At 43.1% G+C, this 20,870-nt stretch overlaps 1 protein-coding gene across 1 annotated transcript in view; it reads left to right on the top strand.

Annotated features, from left to right (window-relative positions):
• Positions 1–6,208: 6,208 nt before the first annotated feature.
• Positions 6,209–20,870, top strand: part of zcchc14 (zinc finger, CCHC domain containing 14) — a gene marked incomplete at its 5' end in the record, with an annotated part of 27,897 nt that continues 13,235 nt past the window's right edge. The window contains 2 exons of the mRNA XM_083893371.1: positions 6,209–6,709; positions 15,328–15,541. Of these exons, the coding sequence (XP_083749497.1) occupies positions 6,209–6,709; positions 15,328–15,541 (715 nt within the window). The remainder of the gene's footprint in view (positions 6,710–15,327; positions 15,542–20,870) is intronic.

The raw sequence follows: 20,870 nt of genomic DNA, 5'->3' as shown, positions 1-20,870 counted from the left end.
CCTTCGGTTGTAAACATGCTATACTCTGTTTTTAACAGAGGTCCTCAATTTGGTACAAATACCCATTTTCCAGCCCTGGTGTTTCACACACTTTTTGCTCTGTGGCTCCACCTGCAGACATTTTATGGTACTGCACCCAGTGGGCTTTATAGATGTCATTCATGAAATAGATATTTGTAATTGTGTTGATTTATAAAGTGGAAATGCTGGTCCTCACTTTGTCAGCACTTTTACCCGGTCCTCAGTAGCAAGTACAAGAGTGTGTGTGTGTGTGTGTGTCCAAGTGTGTGTCCAAGTGGCCTTTCATGCTGTTCATGAACTTTGCGCGAGCATCTTGTGAGGACACAGTCACTGCTCATCCACATCTATCCAACCAGCATCAGCTGACAGCTGTGCTCTCTCTCTCTCAGTCACTCCCTCCTACTCTTTCCCACCTCCACACACACACACACACACACACACACACACACACACACAAACACACACACACACCAGTCAGCGGACGCAGCTTCACTCTGTTGTGTTGGTGGTGGTTCGATGATGATGATGATCGTCCTTGGCAAAGACCTGCGCCCACTCTACCACTGGCAGCGTCGTTTAGAAGGAAACAGAAACTCACCAGTGTCTGCGTCGCTCACTGCTTCTCTCAAAAAAGTAAAACCCCCTGAAGGCGACGTCTTTTTATACTTTACCTGCAATATGTTGGATTCAAAAATAATTAAGTCAAAGAAAAGCACTACTAGACGCCATCTGCCTTGCTTTTGTAGCACCAGCTGACGAAACTGCAACTACAACAAATGCATGCAAACTGTACGTACTGTAATATCTTAGTTGCGCGTCCGTCGAGTCCGAGTGCAAAGACGACAAAAACTCCAGAAGCACATGTTGGGTTTTGATTGGAGGGTTGATTTGTGTTTGGAGGGTCGTGATATGATGTCAGTTTGTAAGCTGCTGAGCTCAGGATCGAGGTTTTGGATTTACTGCCTTCATTCCTTAGGTTCTCCTCAACCTATCCAAGACCTGCCCCTCCCCCCACCCCCGATTTACAAATTCTACCACTACAGTTAACTGCTAGGTGGTCGGAGTGCTACCTAAGATCTGGGTGAATAAGGCACAAAAAGGGACTTTCTTTCTTTCTTAAAAAAACCCCAACGTAACCAACTGTTTTTATCCCTCTTGCTTTTTGTGACATATTTTTTGTTTTTTGACGCCCAGACTTAGACACGGATATTTCATCACTCGACTGCACATACTCAGACTAAACCATTCCATGGGTGAATGGAGGTGGAGAGGCTTTCCTTAAAGCCGGGCTCATACTTTCCGTGTCTTGTGTCTGTGGGGAGCTGCTTTGTGTTTCCACATGCATGTACTGTACACGCCCACGGTTCAGTCCGTACTAAACAAGAGTGAGCGTTAGGCTAACGTTTCACGTGCTCGATCTCACATTCCATTTTAGAAGCGACGGTTTCTCTCCTTGAGTTCACCGTCTTTGGTTTTTCCTTGTACGCTTTTGCTGGGTTTCCATCAGTGTACAGTTTGGTTTGGTACAGTAAAGCCCTGGGTCAGGCATGCGTCCCGACTGAGAACAGTTTCTTTACTTGGTAGGCGAGGTGTACGCTGTGCCAGACGGTCATGTCAGGGAGATACGTAGCACGACGTCGAGACGATGCGACAATAACGAACGACGACAACAAATGACAACGACGAACAATGAACGGCGTCAGTGAACGACGTCAACGAACAATGACAAAGGGCTGACAATGAACAGAGGCGGCAAAGAATGACGACAAAGAACGAAGACGAGCGACGACAACAAATGACAGCAACTTAGCTAACTGCTAAACGGTGCCTGGACTCCGGTGTCGCGGCACGTAAACAAGACGTCATGCGCCTCTTTTTCAGTCGGTCAGTCGTCATGGAAACGGTGTCGTGCGTTAGCGCGCGTTAACCTTTTGCAAAGCACCAGTAAAAAATATGAGTAAACGATCGTATCGTCGTCGTCATTATCACGGTAACTGAAGGAGCGACATCTCGGTAGTGAAACTGAGCGACAGAAACCTTCCAGCCTCCCTCGAAATCTTCTCACCTACACATTCTGCACATTCACATTAAAGAAGAGATTCGTAAGCCCTTTGTTGAGGGAAGTGAAGACGCCGAGTCTCTGAAACACGACTGACGAGCCAGTGTTTGTTAGCATGTGTGCACATGAATGTTCATCCAAGTGTGTGTGTGTGTGTGTGTGTGTGCGTGTGCGCGTCTTCCTCCTCCCACGTGATGGGATGGAGTGGCTGAGCCCGCGTTGCCATTGGTAACAACTTAAAGGGGGCATGGAGTGTGTGTGTGTGTGTGTGTGTGTGTGTGTGTGTGTGTGTGTGTGTGTGTGTGTGTGTGTGTGTGTGTGTGTGTGTGTGTGTGTGTGTGTGTGTGTGTGTGTGTGTGTGTGTGTGTGTGTGTGTGTCGCTGTTGTTTCTCAAAGTCTGTTTAAGGGGAAACTCTCAAACTCAGCAGCAGCTTTCACTCCTGGCACTTTTCACTGCATTATTATTACAAGAGCTCACTCTCGTATGTGCCTGCAACCTGAGAGGCAGAACACTGTATTTTCTTTCCTTTTTCTTACCTTTTCTTTGTTTTGGTTGTTTTTTGGTTGTTTTTGGTTGTTTTTGGGTCCCAGAAAGAAACAGGTTTCAGAAAACTCTGCTCTTTACGGCATCAGCCTGGTGACGATGCCCTGCACCTTCCCGTTAGTCTGCAGCATGCAAACGCATGCCGAGCTATCTATAGTTTGATTCTCCTCTTTCTTTCTTTCTTTCTTTCTGTTTCCTGGAATTACTCTGTTTTTGTTTTTGAGTTGTGTGGAGAAAATAATGAAAGTGTTGGAAAGAAAACGACACCCGGCTCCTGTCTCTTTACTCGCACTGCTCCTTTACCCTCTCTGTCTGTATGTGTGTGTGTGTTCTTGTACTTGCGGCATACTGAGGACCAGTGATGGTTTTTAACCAACAAAGTGAGGTCATTTTTACAAAGTGAGGACATTTTGCCTGGTCCTCACTTTGTTTTCATTCAAATCATTTCCTTAGTTTGTAAACATGCTATATTCAATTTCCTCAATTTGGTACAAAATTTTTTTTTTTTCCAGCCCTGGTGTTTCACACATGTTTTGCTCTGGGGCTCCACCTGCCGGCATTTTATGGTACTGCACCCAGTAGTTTTTTTTAATAGATGTCATTCATGAAGTAGATATCTGTAATTGTGTTGATTTCAGCAACCCGGTCCTCAGTATGTAGCAAGTACAAGAATGTGTGTGTGTGTGTGCGTGTGTGTGTGTGTGTGTGTGTGTGTGTGTGTGTGTGTGTGTGTGTGTGTGTGTGTACTCGTATTTGTATCTTTGTGAGGTAAAATTCTATTTTACAAATCTGTGTGGGGACATTTTCTCAGGGTTAAGACCTGGTTTAAGGGTTATAATGGGGTTAAGGTTTGGGTTAAGGGTTCATGTAAGGCACTTAGTTGTGGTGGTTAAGGTAAGGGTAAGGGGCTCGGAAATGCATTATGTCTATGGTGTGTCCTCACTAGTTTGTTTTTTTGTGTCTGTTTAAACTGACTTTCTCAAGACCAGGCGTCCTCACAGAGACCAAAACCTGGTCCTAATGAGGCAAAACCTTTAGTCTGAGGAGCTGCTTAAGTTAAGGGCTAAGATTTAAATTGTAGTCATGGTTAAGATTAGAGTTAGAGATGAGCTGGTTCTGATAAAGGATAGAAATAGAGAGCCATAGGTGTGTGTGTGTGTGCTCGTATATGTAGTTTTGTGAGGTCCAACAAATGGACACATCTATCTGTGTGGGGACATTTTGTCAGGGTTAAGACCTGGTTTAAGGGTTAGAATTGTGTTATGGGTTAATGTTATGGCACTTACTTGTGATGGTTAAGGTAAGGGTAAGGGGCTAGGGAATGCATTATGTTTATGGCGTGTCCTCACTAAGATATAAAAACAAACCCAAACCCCTTTTCTGGTCTATAAACTGACTTTCTCAGGACCAGTAGTCCTCATGGACTGGAGTCATATATATGTGTGTCCGTGAGTGGTTACTATAGCAATTTTATAATTTTCCTCCACTTCCTCCACCATGTAAAGATGCGGGGGGCGTGGTTTGTAATTGGGGGCGTGGTCAACATCTCAGAGACCTTAATGTTCTTAATGAGAGGGAGGAGGGAGGGCTGATGACGACAGTCATGGAGGAGGAGGAGGAAGCACGTGACAGGAGGTCGTGGAGATGGAAAAAAGAAAACAAGATTAGAGAGAGAGACAATAAATTCAAATAAATTACATTCTTCTTCCTCCGTGAGCAGACATGATGATGATGATGATGGTGATGATGATGGTGATGGTGAGGAGGTGTCGACGAGGATGCAACAGCAGCACAGCCATCAGCAGGTTTACTGTTGCATCAGCATCACTGACTGTAGTGTGGTCACATGCCGCCATCTTCTGGTCACAGCTGGGAACTGCAATTAAAAGCATGTTTTATTAAAAAATAACAGAAATACTGTAGCGAGGGTTACTCAATGGAGGATAATTATTATAATAATATTATAATATGAATGTTTAAAGGGCCATTTCAAATTGGTAATTGGTAATGGAAAAAAAATAAAATTAAAGGTGCCATATGTGTGAATGTGGCCAAAAACAGTTACTACATTCAAATTCAAAACACAGAGGTCTTTTAGGTTTCGTTTTCTGACGTAACTGGCAACCCGTGGTTGCTCGGCAGCTGAGACTCTACTGACTGCAATGATTGGTAGACGACGGTAGGTGGCGCCACATGCCAAAACATGATTTCAAAACATAAACATGATTTGCAGGCTGCAAAATATATTTTTTAATGCAAATATTTTGTCTGTACTGTTGTTGTTGGTGAGTTCAGTTTGTTATATGAACATTATTCCTGAGTCTCTGTGACATATTAGGAGGATTTTATGGCCAGTTGATTTAGATTTATTACATAATGCACCTTTAATAAAATTGACAAAAAATTGACGTAAAAGAAAAAAATTAAGGGAAAATACACTGGAATAGTGAGATTAGATTAAAATGGAGCCAGAGATTATCACATATATTCTGGTTTATACAGTGATTTTCCACCAGAGGAAGCTGATGTACCACAGTTTGAGAACCGTGGTCTTGCATATAGAACTTTAAAAGTGTTTTGTTTTTTTTTCCTCTAAGATCCACGTGCACCTGGCGCTTTAAAGTGCTCAGATAATTATGCACGCGCGCGAGAGAGAGAGTCGAGTGACGGATGTGCCAATCACGAGACAGACGGGGACTGTCAGCCAATCAGAGCGGACCTCTTCTTCACAGTGGGCGGGTCCTCGCTGACAGAGTTTGGATAATGTTAAACACAGCTGTTTTATATCGAGTCCAGGACTCGTGGAAGAAACAGGGACGTGGAACTTTCTTTTAAAGCTCAATATTGTTTTTGAGTGGTGAGGTTTTTATTTATTTTTATTTTTTAATTTTATTTTCCACGGCGGTGTGTGATGAAGTCATGTCTCGCGCGCGTTATAATGGTCTTTCCAGCAGCAGCAGCAGTGTCTTCTTTAGGCCACACTCGCTTTGTTTGTAAACTTTAAGCCGAGCACAGCACGCTTCCTGCGGGCTGCTGCAGACCCTGTGTCTCGGCTTCTGCTGCTGCTGCTGCTGGAGGCTCCGTGTGTTCCCGTGCGTGCGTAACTTCTGGGAAACCATGAGGAGGAGGACGGAGGAGGACGGAGGAGCAGCTCGACAGGAAGGGCTTGTTGTGCAGCAGCAGCAGCAGCAGAGCGGGGCGGCTCCGACCCAAAATGTCTCTGTGTAATTGACCGTTTTTCATCTTCTGAGAAAGAGAGAAGAGCTGCGTCTGCGCCTCCTGGGGGGAAGCTGCGGTCCGAGCGGCGGAGGAGGAGGAGGAGGACACGGTGGAGGAGCTGCTGACTTCCGCGCTGAAGGAAAAACAAACAACGGCAGAAGCAGAAGAGTTTGTGTGAGATTTCTCCTCCTGTTCGCGTTCAAACCCGGAGAATGTGAAGCTTAGACTTCAGCGAAAGTTGACAAAGAACTTGAGAGTAGCACGCGCAATTACGCACGCGTCCGCGTCGCCCACACTCACTCACTCACCCTTTGTTGTCAACTTTCCTCCTCTCGTTTATTGGTGAAAACTTCTCGGGTGGATGTATGAGGATGGTGGAGAGCCGCAGCTGTGTGCAGAGGGAGGGGGTGTACCGCTGGTTCTCCTCGCTCACCTCGGCCCAGAGAGCGGAGTTCCTGTGCGGGCTGCTGGATCTCTGCGTGCCCATCGAGCTCCGCTTCCTCGGCTCGTGCCTGGAGGACCTGGCCCGCAAGGACTACCACTCCCTGCGGGATGCGGAGATCAAAGCCAACAACCCCGCAGACCTGTCGGGCCTCACCAACATCACCGACGAGGTGGTGCGCAGCAAACTGCTCGTGTCCCTCGCGCTGCTCGGCTCGGACAGCCGCGAGGCGGCGGGGGTCCTGTACCGGACCCTGACCCACACGGACACCGTGATCAATAACTACGGTCTGGCGCTGAACGACGGCAGAACCGAGGAGCAGTTCCTGCTGCTATTCACCATGGCGTCCAACCACCCGGCGTTCAGCTTCCATCAGAAGCAGGTGCTGAGGCAGCAGCTCAGCCAGATCCAGGACATCCTGCAGGTCAGAGACACGCTCACAGGTCACAGAGGTCACTCACTGAGCTCACACAGGTCATTCTCAGGTTTTACACGTCTGCCGATAGAAAAATACAGAAGAGGATTAGGGCCATGGAGAAAATATACGAACTCATAATATATGAGTTCTGACTTTAAACTCAGAGAAACTCTGAGAAATTTAATTTTTCAAAACCAAAGCCTTTAAGCTGGTTTACTTTGTAAGTAACACAACCATAATTAATGCAATTCATTGTGTTATATTTGTATCAGTAGCACAGGCTACTCCAAGGTGATGGGATGGAGCCAAAATACAAATGTTCTTAGGGCCCCAGAAAGGTTTGGGCCGGCCCTGGAAATGCAAAATAGTATGTTTTTAACTTCCTGAAAGAGGAAGCAGTGGATCAACAACTGCTGTGATGTAAAATCGCTGATTTTCTCAATGGAATTTGGTGCATTTAGTTCTGAAGTTAACAAAAAGTAACACAAACGTTAGTTTCCAGTTGGGAAAAATGCTGTGAAAGAGGAAAATAAATCAGCGTATTCATACCACAGTGTAGATGTAAGGCTTTGTGTGCTGTCAGTACCTCATACGATCACACTTTAAAGACCAGAAATATCTCTAAAGATGCATCACAGCTTCGTCACAGCACATATTCAGGCACCTAATAGAAGCTTTATTCCTCGTCCAATCTGATTTTCTTACTGTGAGGAAGTGAAAGCAGCACAAAAACGGTCTTAATCTGATGATCTGAGACAAGTCTGTTTGATTTATCACCACCTCCATCCATCCATTCATCCATGCCTCACAGGTGAGGCTTTCACCTGCTCAGAGGAAAAAGAAAAGTCTCCTCCTCATCATCATCATCATCATCAGCTTCACCACCACAGTTGAAACTCTAAACCAGCACAGGAAACCACGTTACAAACGAGCTGCACACGCACTCACATGTTACTTTAAACCTAAATTACAGGTGAGACTCGGTGGCTGATGACAGACGCCATGTTATCACAACAACAGACCTCAGTCGTGTGTTTATTCACGGGGGAACATGTGGAATTATACGCTGTTATGCTGCAGGGGAAAGTGACAGCAAACATGGAGCAGCAGCAACGACTGAAGAAAAAGACCAAAATAAAAGCTTTTGCTTTTTATTATAAAGTATAATCAGCTCTTGGCCTCGACTATCACTGGCTCTAAGCCACTTAAAGTCTAAGGGGGGAAAAACTAAACTGTGTCGTCTAAGGTTTCAAAACACATTCTCGAATGGTCATTATAAAAATGAATCATGTTGAAATGTTTTTTTAATAACTAACCTCAGTTCACCATCAGTCCTGAAACCTGCTGACGCTCAACCAACATTCCTTTCTCCTCACTCGAGTGTGTGTATATATTTATACACATATATATATTATATACGTATATATACATACTGTATATATATACGTATATATGTATACACACATATACAGGTGTGACTACGCTAGAGGTGTGTGACGAGGCTACGACACCTGTAGTAGCCTCGTCACACCACCTGTAGTAGCCTCGTCACACCTGTAGTAGCCTCGTCACACCTGTAGTAGCCTCGTCACACCTGTAGTAGCCTCGTCACACACCTATAGTAGCCTCGTCACACCTTTAGTAGCTTCGTCACACCTGTAGTAGCCTCGTCACACCTGTAGTAGCCTCGTCACACCTTTAGTAGCTTCGTCACACCTGTAGTAGCCTCGTCACACCTGTAGTAGCCTCGTCACACCTTAAGTAGCCTCGCCACACCTTTAGTAGCCTCGTCACACCTGTAGTAGCCTCGCCACACCTTTAGTAGCCTCGCCACACCTTTAGTAGCCTTGTCACACCAGTAGTTGCCTCGTCACACCTGTAGTTGCCTCGTCACACCTGTAGTAGCCTCGTCACACCTTTATTAGCCTCGCCACACCTTTAGTAGCCTTGTCACACACCTCTAGCCTCGTCACACCTGTAGTAGCCTCGTCACACCTGTAGTAGCCTCGTCACACCTGTAGTAGCCTCGTCACACACCTATAGTAGCCTCGTCATACCTTTAGTGGCCTTGTCACACACCTCTAGCCTCGTCACACCTGTAGTAGCCACGTCACACCTGTAGTAGCCTCGTCACACACCTGTAGTAGCCTCGTCACACCTGTAGTAGCCTCGTCACACCTTTATTAGCCTCGCCACACCTTAAGTAGCCTTGTCACACACCTCTAGCCTCGTCACACCTGTAGTAGCCTCGTCACTCCTGTAGTAGCCTCGTCACACGCCTATAGTAGCCTCGTCACACCTTTAGTAGCTTCGTCACACCTATAGTAGCCTCGTCACACCTTTAGTAGCTTCGTCACACCTATAGTAGCCTTGTCACACACCTCTAGCCTCGTCACACCTTTAGTAGCCTTGTCACACACCTCTAGCCTCGTCACACCTTTTTTTGCCTCGCCACACCTTTAGTAGCCTTGTCACACACCTCTAGCCTCGTCACACCTGCAGTAGCCTCGTCACACCTGTAGTAGCCTCGTCACACCTGCAGTAGCCTCGTCACACCTGTAGTAGCCTCGTCACACACCTTTAGTAGCCTCGTCACACCTTTAGTAGCTTCGTCACACCTATAGTAGCCTTGTCACACACCTCTAGCCTCGTCACACCTGTAGTAGCCTCGTCACACACCTGTAGTAGCCTCGTCACACCTGTAGTAGCCTCGTCACACCTGTAGTAGCCTGTAGTAGCCTCGTCACACCTGTAGTAGCCTGTAGTAGCCTCGTCACACCTGTAGTAGCCTCGTCACACCTGTAGTAGCCTGTAGTAGCCTCGTCACACCTGTAGTAGCCTCGTCACACCTGTAGTAGCCTCGTCACACCTGTAGTAGCCTGTAGTAGCCTCGTCATACACCCCAAGCGTAGTCACACCTGTATATTTGTGTATATATATAAGTATATATGTATATATACGTATATATGTGTGTATATATACATATATATATACATACATATATATATATATATATATATATATAGAGAGAGAGATATTTGTTCATACATATATATGTGTATCGATTAATTGTTTCAGCTCTATTTACATTTAAGTTTCACTGTACAGCTTTTACCAAATAACTCCAAACAACCTTTGTTATTATGATGTAAAACAAAAACTGATCACACAATGTAACAGGATATTGTATAATCCAGTGTAATCCAGTGTGTATTTGTCTTGTTTGAGCAGCAATAAATCCGTAACTGAAGGATTTGGATGTAGATTATGGACCAAGGAAGACATTATTAGATTAGAGTGTTGATCCAGATTCAAATCTGTTTTTTAATAAAAAATAATATACATAAGAAACCTTATGAGATAAAAGAGTGAAGTGACACTGTGGGAAACTATGTGGTCTTGGCGGACGTTGGTCCACAGAGAAAGTCACGTGTTTTCGTCTCACTGGGACATTGTGTTAGATCGTGTCACGAAGGTTTAATTTAATATTTCAAACACCGAAGTCGTTGTTGTGATGGTTCAATGTCTGTCATGGCAGAGTGGGTTGTAGTAGCAGAGAAAACCGTTGTCAGAGGAAGTGAGGAAGAGGAAACTGTACCGTCTGACTAAGCTGACCACATAAGAATAAACATCGGACAATTAGCGAGAATTGGAAAGCTGAGACCGTGAAAAACCGTGTTTGCCAGAAATGCACATGGTCAGGAGAGGGGAAGGAAGTGGAGCGTCAGCTGTGACTTGGACGATGGATGGATGTTTATAGTGGTGTTGTGAAAATATGTACTCCAAAACTGTAGGTGGAGCTCTGCACCAGACTTTCAAGGTTCTGCTTTAAGCAGGTGCAGATTAAAGTAGCAGAAATGTTTTTTCTTGTGTCCCCCACTGGTTGTTTTGTTGAGATCGTCACACCTGTAGCCTCGTCACACGTGTTGCCTCGTCACACCTGTAGTATCCTCATCACACCTGTAGTATCCTCGTCACACCTGTAGTATCCTCGTCACACCTGTAGTAGCCTCGTCACACCTGTAGTATCCTCGTCACACCCGTAGTAGCCTCGTCACTCCTGTAGTAGCTTCGTCACACCTGTAGTAGCCTCGTCACACACCTTTAGTAGCCTCGTCACACACCTTTAGTAGCCTCGTCACACCTGTAACCTCGTCACACCTTTAGCCTCATCACACCTGTAGTAGCCTCGTCACACACCTGTAGTAGCCTTGTCACACCTGTAGTAGCCTCGTCACATACCTGTAGTAGCCTTTTCATGTCACACACCTTTAGTAGCCTCGTCACACCTGTAGCCTCGTCACACCTTTAGCCTCATCACACCTCTGTTGGTCCTTGCAGGTTAGCAGTGGAGCGGCTCCGGCCGTGGAGCCGGGCGGGGAACGAGCTGCCGTCGCGTGTTTCGCCCGACCGCAGCACCGCCATCACCAGACCGCGTCCCTGCCGCTGACCTCCGCTTCCCCTGCTGCTGCCTGCCTCTCTACTACGGCCGATACCAGCGCTGCTGCTGCTGCTGCTGCTGCTGCCTCAGACCTGCCTGTGTCCGCCTGCCAACCCTGCCACACACACTGCACCTGCTGGAACAGGGTAAAGAGCCACGTGGCCTCAGTCTGTCTTTGTTTGTGCTCAGGTTCACTTGTAGGTCTGTAGTGAGGAGGTAAATGAGGTCGACGGCCATTTTTCATTGTGTAAGCAGTTGAATAATAGAATAATGTGTGAGATATTTGCTCAATTTTAAGAATTACTGCTTCTTCTTTGAGCCAAGTAGTTATTTTACAGACATGTCCTCCACAAACCTGGCTGTCTCCATGATACCAGCAGTGTTTTTGACTTTTACTTTTCAAACCAAAAAAAAAAAAAGTCAGCGCAGATATGCAGTTTCCCATCTGACGTGTGAAGCAACACGTGTAAAACACAGAGACGATAAAAACGAGGATAAAAGCGTGCGGCTGTTTATGTCTGAATGTGCTCCCTCTGCCTGGATTGTGTTGTAATGGTGCAGGGGTTGCAGGGGGAATTCCCAGTGATGCAGGGAAGTGAACGCTTCATGAAGCTGCTGTTACAGTAACATCTGGGATCCTCCTGCACGGATTCAAAGGCTCATGAATGACTCAGGGCAGATGGAAAACTGGAGCAGACAGAAAGAGACGAGCAAATAAGAAGTCAAAAGAAGCAAAAAAAAACACACTTTTTATTTTGTTCCTGTCTCCTACAAAGACACACACACACACACAGGAGCAGGAGCAGGCACTGTGTTTAAACATGTGCAGTGAAGGGAAAGTACCCAGCTCAGAGAGGAGCGTTTGTATTTAGTGTTTTGTTGCCCTTGGCTCCTGCTTAGTGCAGGTCAGCACATTTCTCCATGCTGAAATCAACTCTCTGTGGTGTGTGTGTGTGTGTGTGTGTGTGTGTGTGTGTGTGTGTGTGTGTGTGTGTGTGTGTGTGTGTGTGTGTGTGTGTGTGTCTCCAGTGAATCCCCAGGAAGTTTTTAAATGCTCGCACTCTCACTGGCTCTCCTTCCGTCTGCCTGCGCTCTGAAGGGGGAAATGACAGGGTTTTCATTGTAGACTTAAAAGCAGCCACATACATACATACATTATCCTCCGGCTTTGAGCCAGACCTCCTGTTCCCCTCCTGCAGACATAATATAAGATAATATAATGTAATATAATATATATGTGATACCATAACTGAGGCTCCACTGCAGCCACATTTACACAAGGAAACTTACCTGGATGTTTTACAATCTTATTTTAATCACCATTTTAGTCTCTCCTGACTAAACCTGATCGTTTATGTTTATATTCTGCACAAACACTGACAAACCGCAGCCTTTGAGTCCCCACTTAAGTGAGTAAACCAGTGTGTGTGTCTGTGTGTGTGTCTGTGTGTGTGTGTGTGTGTGTGTGTGTGTGTGTGTGTGTGTGTGTGTGTGTGTGTGTGTGTGTGTGTGTGTGTGTGTGTGTGTGTGTGTGTGGGGCAGTGGCAGTGCATTAGATGGAGAGGACACAGACACACAAACAAAAACAAGCTTTAGTTGTTTGTTGAACAGGAAGTTTAATACTGGTTTGTTTACTGCGACGTTTGTGGAGTTAAAGTGAGTAGACCAGTGTGTGGTAGTGCATTAGGTGGAGAGGACACAGAGAAGAGAGGACAGAGGACACAGAGTACAGAGGACACAGAGGACTGTCCTCCAGTGGACACAGACCCACAAACAATCATGCTTTAGTTGTTTGTTGAACAGGAAGTTTAATGCCACTGTGTTTACTGCAACGTTTGTGGATTTGGTCCCCACTAAAGGAAGTAGACCAGTATGTGTGTGTGGTAGTGCATTAGGTGGATTTGGTCCTTGCTAAAGTGAGTAGAACAGTGTGTGTGTGTGTGTGTGTGTATTTATATATTTTTGAGGTCCAAAAAAACCTATCTTTGTGAGGACATTTTTTCTGGCCCTACAACTCTAAAGGGCTTCTTCAGGGTTAAGACCTGGTTTTAGGATTAGAATATGGTTAAGGTTAAGTTAAGGGTTTGTGGGGACATTTTGTCTGGACCTCACAACTTTAAATGGCTTCTTCAGGGTTAAGAGTTGGATTTTTTTTCCCCATGTGGTTCAACGTTAGCCAAAATGGCGGCAGCTAGCTTGAATGTCGTTGGACAGCTGTCAGCTAATCAACTCAAGTTTGGATTAGTTAGGGTTAGGCAGTTAGTTGTGGGACCAGGAAATGAATGATGTTTATGATTTGAAACCCACAGTTTTTAACACTTACTGACTTTTAAACTTGATAAGCAAACACAGTTATCACTTTACCGTCTCTTTAAAGTGTCCTGTTCCTTTTTCATGACCGCGCTGCATGCTGTGTTTTTTAGTTTTACTTTTAGTGATAACACACGTTCTCCCTCTTTCACTGCAGCCGGCGCTTCCTTCGAGGGCTCGACGTCAGCGTATTTTAACACGAAGCAGCTGGACGCCGAGTCACTGCAGAGGGAAAATAGTTAAAGTTGTTTTTTCTCCTCTCTTGTGTGTGTGTGTGTGTGTGTGTGTTGAACACACATCTGTAGGACGTGCACAGACTTGCATAATCACGTTGTTATGATAGTGTTTTATAAAATCTATAAAAGAAAACAATGTCACATTAACAGCAGAGTTAGACTTGTTGCTGTCAGCACAGACACGGGGGCTTTTATAGTCGTCAGTGTTCAGTGTTGAGGTTCATGTGTTATGTACAAATATCTGGGACAAGTTTTCTTTTCTTTTTGCCTTGTCATGATTTGCAGCTCCTGAGTTCTGTTTTCAGTCTATAAGAGAGTTAGATTCCACACACGCTGCGGATGTGGCAGTGGCAACGTTTGATTGTTTTCAGATCTGCGACCTCATGCTGTGCCCTGTGTATGTGAGTGTGCGTTTGTGCGTATGCTTGTTACAGTTAACGGAAACTTAAACTGACTGAAACTGAACTGTGTGTTTACAAAACTAGCCGAAACGAAAATTGGAGGGAAAATGTGCTTAGCTTTAGCATTTTTGAAAGTTTGTGTTTTTCCATTCCTAATGGTTTTTGTTTACACTGTTGGACACAAGGCCATGCGAGTTCAACATAACATTTTGTTATTGGGTTAAATTGGTTCATCTAAAGTCAGCGGTGTCAAACTGGCGGCCCGTGGTGCCACATGTGGCCCCTCCAGTGATTACATGCGGCCCCTCCACTTCATATCATGTTTTTAAATACAATTTAATACTACATAAAATGCTAGCAGTATTTATTATAATTAATAAATATAATAATTTAATAATAAATTATATATTTGTATATGTATGTATGTATATATGTGTGTGTATATATATATATATAAATATATATATATATATATATATGTGTATATGTATATATTTATATGTATATATATGTGTGTATATGTATATATTTATATGTATATAAAAGCTTGTTTGGAGTTTTAGTTGTCCATTACTTAATTTTATATTTATTTCTCTGTTTTTTTCCATATTTATAGATCATAAATATATTGTTAAACTGTGTGCACGTCGTTCCATATCAAAACAAGCACTTATACTTTGAAATTCTGTAAATTATCATCATATATATCTTTATTGCGACAGCGTGATGGAATATTGTGAAATTACTGTATTCCTATTATTATAATATATATATATATATATATATATATATATATATATATATTAGTATGTATGCATGTGTATATATATATATATATATATATATATATATATATATATATATATGTATGTATGCATGTGTATATATATATATATATATATATATATATGTATGTGTATATGTATACATATATATGTGTATATATATATACATGCAATAATACATATGTTTTTGCATCTCACACCTGGCAAATACTCCATATTACAACAAACTAACACTAAAACAAATGAAAACTAAACTAAAACTTAAGCGTTTACTAAAAAGTAAAAACCAGCAAACTCGCTCTCATGCGTTTGCATATGTTGGGTTTTCCCCTCTGAACGTGGACAGGAAATATCTCTGCACATAAAGTGTATTTATCTAGTGCTGCATGTGGTCGTCTGTGACCTTTGACCTTCACCACCGCTAACCTGCTTCTCCTCGTCTTGACTCCAGAGCCAGAGCAGAGACTGCGGCGCAGCGTCAGGACCGGGGTCAGGGGTCACCGTGGGACGAGGGGGAGACAGCAGAGACATCACCCCTCCTCTCCCGGAACTCCCTCCTCCTCCTCCTCCAGCACCTCCACCACTGCCTCCTCCTTCTCTACCTGCTGGAAAAGGCCTGGACGCATCAGCACCATCAAAGTCTCACCAAGGGAAAACAAGTAAAGGTGAGTGTTGTTGTTTTTAATTAAACTACTAGTTTACTAAGATGTTACTTTGCACCTAAAATAACAAAGATCCTGCACTACTTACAATACCTTTATTGACTTAATGAGGCAATTATTCTTTACAGTTCCTGCCTTCATCGAGGTTTCTCTCTTTGTTCTTTGGTTTCATCTACACTCCCTGGTTTTTGTTTAAAAACACATCAATTCTGCTTGGATTCACCTGCCGTCCACACGTCTACGTGTTAAATTAGGGTTAAAAATCCTGCATATCTATAGATATAGATTTAGATATATCTATATATGTATAGATATATATATATGTGATTTTAGGTTAGTTAGATATGGAGCTGTACTCTGGACACGGATAATTTCTGTTTGAAAACATAGTTCAGATGTAGCCGTTCTTTCTTACCGTATGTACGGTTTCACCTTCCACCCTCCATCTATGTTCACTGGCATTGTGTGTGTGTGTGTGTGTGTGTGTGTGTGTGTGTGTGTGTGTGTGTGTGTGTGTGTGTGTGTGTGTGTGTGTGTGTGTGTGTGTGTGTGTGTGTGTGTGTGTGTGTGTGTGTGTGAGTGTGTGTGTGTGTGTGTGTCTGTACACCCAGCTAAGCTCAGTTAAGCAAGATGTGACATGCTGGCACATCTGAATGCTACAACTAAGCTTGAAGAATGCTGCCCCTAAGGCTTAGGTGTGTGTGTGTGTGTGTGTGTGTGTGTGTGTGTGTGTGTGTGTGTGTGTGTGTGTGTGTGTGTGTGTGTGTGTGTGTGTGTGTGTGTGTGTGTGTGTGTGTGTGTGTGTGTGTGTGTGTGTGTGTGTGTGTGTGTGTGTGTGTGTGTGTGTGTGTGTGTGTGTGTGTGTGTGTGAGCGGCAGTGTAGTATGTCACACAGGGATGGTTTCAGGAGCAGCCGTCACTGCCGAGTGTTTTAGATCACTGTCATAAAACCTGAGGATGTGCTCCAGTATTTGAGGTCAAACATATCAGTGGTCACACAATAAAGTAAATATTACATTTAAAATATAGAGTAAGGGGTCTGCAATTTGTTTCTGAGACAATTTAAAAAAACATTTATTCATCGAAATCAAATTAATAAATAAAATTGTCAAGAAAAAATCTAATTGTTATATTATATTATATATATGTATATATATATATATACATATAACATATCATTATATTTTAATTTAAAAAAAGAACGAAACCAATCATTTTATTCAGATTACATGGAGTAATGAAGTACATGTTGCTCTCTAATAACCAATTTACACATACTTTTTTACTCCTGTTCATCAGAAGTGGAGAAATATTCAACTTTCTAAGCATCACAGTGTTCAAATATCCCACTTCCAACACAATGAAATGTATTTAGCTCAAACATACACAGTATTAATGTATGCGAATTATCTGGAATTGTTTAAAATTGACGTTTTGGAGCTGAAATTTAGTTGGTAAATTTACACTTTAGCGACCTGAACTATTGATGCTACATTTTTGAGCCCGAGCATGACATACAATCAACTGAGTTTTGACGATATTAAGGATTTAGTAAGTTAAATATTTGGTCTGTGGTGTTAAAGTTTTTAACTAGCAACTATTAAATCAAAAAATGAATCACAGTAGTTAGCAGATATACTAAACGTAAGCTAGCTAACGCTATTTCATGTAAGAGGCAGCACTTATCTGCACCTGAGGAGGCTAAAAAACTGTGTTGAAATGTTGTTAATCATGTCAGGATGAACCTGTCACTTTTCCCACTTAAATAGCAGTATGAGCTAGTCATTTTAACACCTTAACGCTAACCTCAGTGTCACGTGCTAACATGTACGTGTCCTGATTCTTGTTGAGGGTTAGGGTGAAGTCAAGGGTAAGAGCTAACAACAACAACAACAAAACTCCTGAGAAAAGGTGTTCCATTTAGTTTTTAACCACTTTAGCCTATAAAACAGTTCCAAGGGGAAGTGGTTAATGAGATTGGGACAATACATTCTTTAGTTTCTTAAGAAAAACTGTAATTATTCTGTTTTCCATCATTCCTCCAGTGATGAGCTGGTGTCCCAGTGTACACAGTGGTTCAAGTCTGTCCAGGTCACTCTGTTATTGTGTGTAACACAATGCTCAGCTATCTCAGCGCTTCATGGTCACACTGCAGAGCTGTCGTCAACGTGAAACATATACTGTATATGCACACGCAACGCACTTGCATTGAGGACAGATACATGCATGATTGACATCAGGCATTCCCTAGCTTAACCTTTAGAACGCAGAGCATTTTTTTCCATTACGATGTCTCATATCCTTTTATTCCACCACAATCTATAGGCAATCTGATGAAAAAGATTATTTTTCATTTTCCCCAACAATATAAACAAACCTGAGCAAAAGGTACAACATTTTTTTAGTTCAAGTTTGCGTGGCTCATTTTTAAGAACAAAAATTAAGGAATACTGGTCTATGTTGTGGCTTTTGCACAATTAATGCTACTTCCAAAACAATAACGTTATCCTCATAAAATGCATTTTCCATCCATATAAGGAGTTTTTTCATCAATTTACCAAGGGTGCACCTGTGGCACCTGCAGGTCTGTGCTTATGGGTTAACCTGGAAAAGCATTTTAAAGATGACAAAATGTCCCCACAAAGATTTTTTTCGGACCTCACAACAAAACATGCTCACATGCAGTTGGACTTTATAAAGTGTTCAAGTCCAGTGTTCAAGTTCTAGGACCCTTTTCTGTCATAAACAGTGACCTCGTCAAGACCAGTAGTCCTCATGGAGGCCAGAACCAGGTCCTAATGAGGCATAAACATTTCATCTGAAGAACTGGTTAAGTTGAGGGCTCAGATTGAAATGTGGTTAAGGATAGGGATATGGTTTTGTCCAGGCTGTCCAAATTGTGTGTGTGTGTGTGTGTGTGTGTGTGTGTGTCATCTCCACCTTCGCCCCCTCCCTTTCCTGCTGCTTGTCTCCGCATGCCTCGCGTGGGTTCAACTAAAGAGCTGTGGAGTTTAATATGTCTGCACTGATACCTGGAGGACTTTTATACACACACACACACACACACACACACACACACACACACACACACACACACACACACACACACACACACACACACACACACACACACACACACACAACAGACACACATCTATTTTAGCGAACAAAAAGGAGGAAGGGGGGAGTTAGTTAAAGATGTGTTAACATCCTTTGTGGTATGCAAACTTTCTGGAACTCCTTTTCCCCGCAAAATTAATTGTAAATATAAAATTAAAACTATTGTAAGTGTCTTAAATTTGTCAGATTATCTTTTAATCTAGATTATTACAAACGAGTACCAAACGTACAGCAACTCGAAGCCTGTGTGTCTACTTCTGGGCCATTGAGCCTTGACGTCGTCAATGTCGTGGGGAAATTACAACGCCCCATAATCGTGGCTAGGCCTGTCGCGATATTCAATAAATCAATTCATCGCACGATAATTAAAATTATCGCAATAATTTTTCTGGCCGCGATAAATGCCATTGCATGCTTTTTTGTTTTCCCCGTCTTTCTCTCGGGTCCTAAAGTGTGTGAAATTTGATGTAGTATGCATGCCAGGTGGCTAGGTGGCGCTGTGGAGCACTGCCATACAACAACACCAGGAGTGCATTCGCTGAAACGTCCTTCTACTTCTCTCTAGTAGCGCTGAGTCGCCCACAGTCGAAAACCAAAACATTGACTCGGCGTAATTGCTGAAATTACTCCTGGATAGGTATCAGAGCAGCTAAGGCGACTTGAATGTGCTACTGATGGATTCTAATCCACATGTTTGTTGTTGTTTGTGTGTACTGCACATGGATCTGACGTCAGCGTACAGGAGGATAGCCAGTGTGACGACGTGACGACCAGCGTCGTGCCAGCGTGAGCAGCTCAGAAAACACTTTTGCGTTTTCAACCCTTTAGACGGGAACGCGACAGCGGAGCGTTATTAAAGATTTCCACTCTGGAGAGTGGGTTCATTTTTTTGCGTTTTTTAAGCCCCAAAAACGCCGTCGCCGTCTAAACGAAAGGCACATCTGATCAAATATTTTGTCGGTTTCACCCGGGAGCATTGCCGTGTAAAGCCAGTGTAACGATGAGTGAACCCTCATGTCAGTGACTTGTCAGAAGCATGGTGTGTGGAGGCGGGACTCCTGGTGTAGCCTACCACAGCAGAGTGCAGCTAATCCATTTTATTTATTGCTTTTGCAATAATTAAATTTATTGTGTTCTAGTGTTAAATATTCTTTAAAAATAAATGTTTATTTCTCTTTGAAAAGGTGTACCTGCATTATTATACCATTATCATTGTATTAGATAAAAATGATCTCAGAACAACAATATTATCGATTATCGCAATAATTTCTGAGACAATTTATCGTCCAGCAAAATTTGTTATCGTGACAGGCCTAATCGTGGCTAAATGTGTCAAAATGCTTTAGAAATGAGGGCAGTCGTGGGGAAATGAGATCGAAACTGTGGCAAAATTATGTCAAAATCATGGTAATATTATGACGTTAAAATTGTGGGGAAATTAGGTCAAAGTTGTGGGGAAATTACTAACCCTAACCCTAACCCAAAATCATTGGAAAATTACGACGTTGTTACAGCCCTGCAACAAAACAGGGAGAGAGACGAGGTCTATTGCAGAACAATGATTTATTTTACAAAATTAATGAACTAAATTTCAGCATCAGTCATCAGTCCATGTAAGCATGTATGTATGGATATGTAAGTGTGTGGATGCATCAAAGAAAAACAACAAAGTAGCCGCGCCAAGGCCCACGCTGTTGGTGTGTCCATGCGGGAGAGTCGAGCCTGAGTGAGAGACATGAGGGAGGAAACGAAGCCTCTTTTAATCTGGCGTCCAGGTGCAGCTCATCTCCTTCATGATGACCCCGCCCCTGAAACACAAATGACAACTCCTGCCCCACAAGGGGTCGTCACAACGTTAAAATCGCAGGGGTAATGATGTCAAAGTCGTGGGGATATAACATCAAAATAGTGGGGAAATTATGAGGTAAAATGGTGCGGCAATTACGGCAAGGTCGTGGGCTAATGACATCGAAATTGTGACAAAATTGCATCAAAATCGCAGAAAAATTACGGCATAAAAATTACGGCATAAAAATTGTGTCAAAATTACGTCAAAGTCATGAGAAAATGATGTGAAAATTGTGGCAAAATTATGTCAAAATGATGCGGAAATTATGTCAAAATCATGGCAAAATTACCACGTAAAAATTGTGTCAAAATTACGTCAAAGTCATGAGAAAATTATGTGAAAATTGTGCGGAAATTACGTCAA

Source organism: Microchirus variegatus (assembly GCF_963457635.1).
Source record: "Microchirus variegatus genome assembly, chromosome: 8".
Lineage (NCBI taxonomy): Eukaryota > Metazoa > Chordata > Actinopteri > Pleuronectiformes > Soleidae > Microchirus > Microchirus variegatus.
Note: the sequence above shows the minus strand (reverse complement) of the source record. Positions and strands in the feature narration are given on the sequence as shown.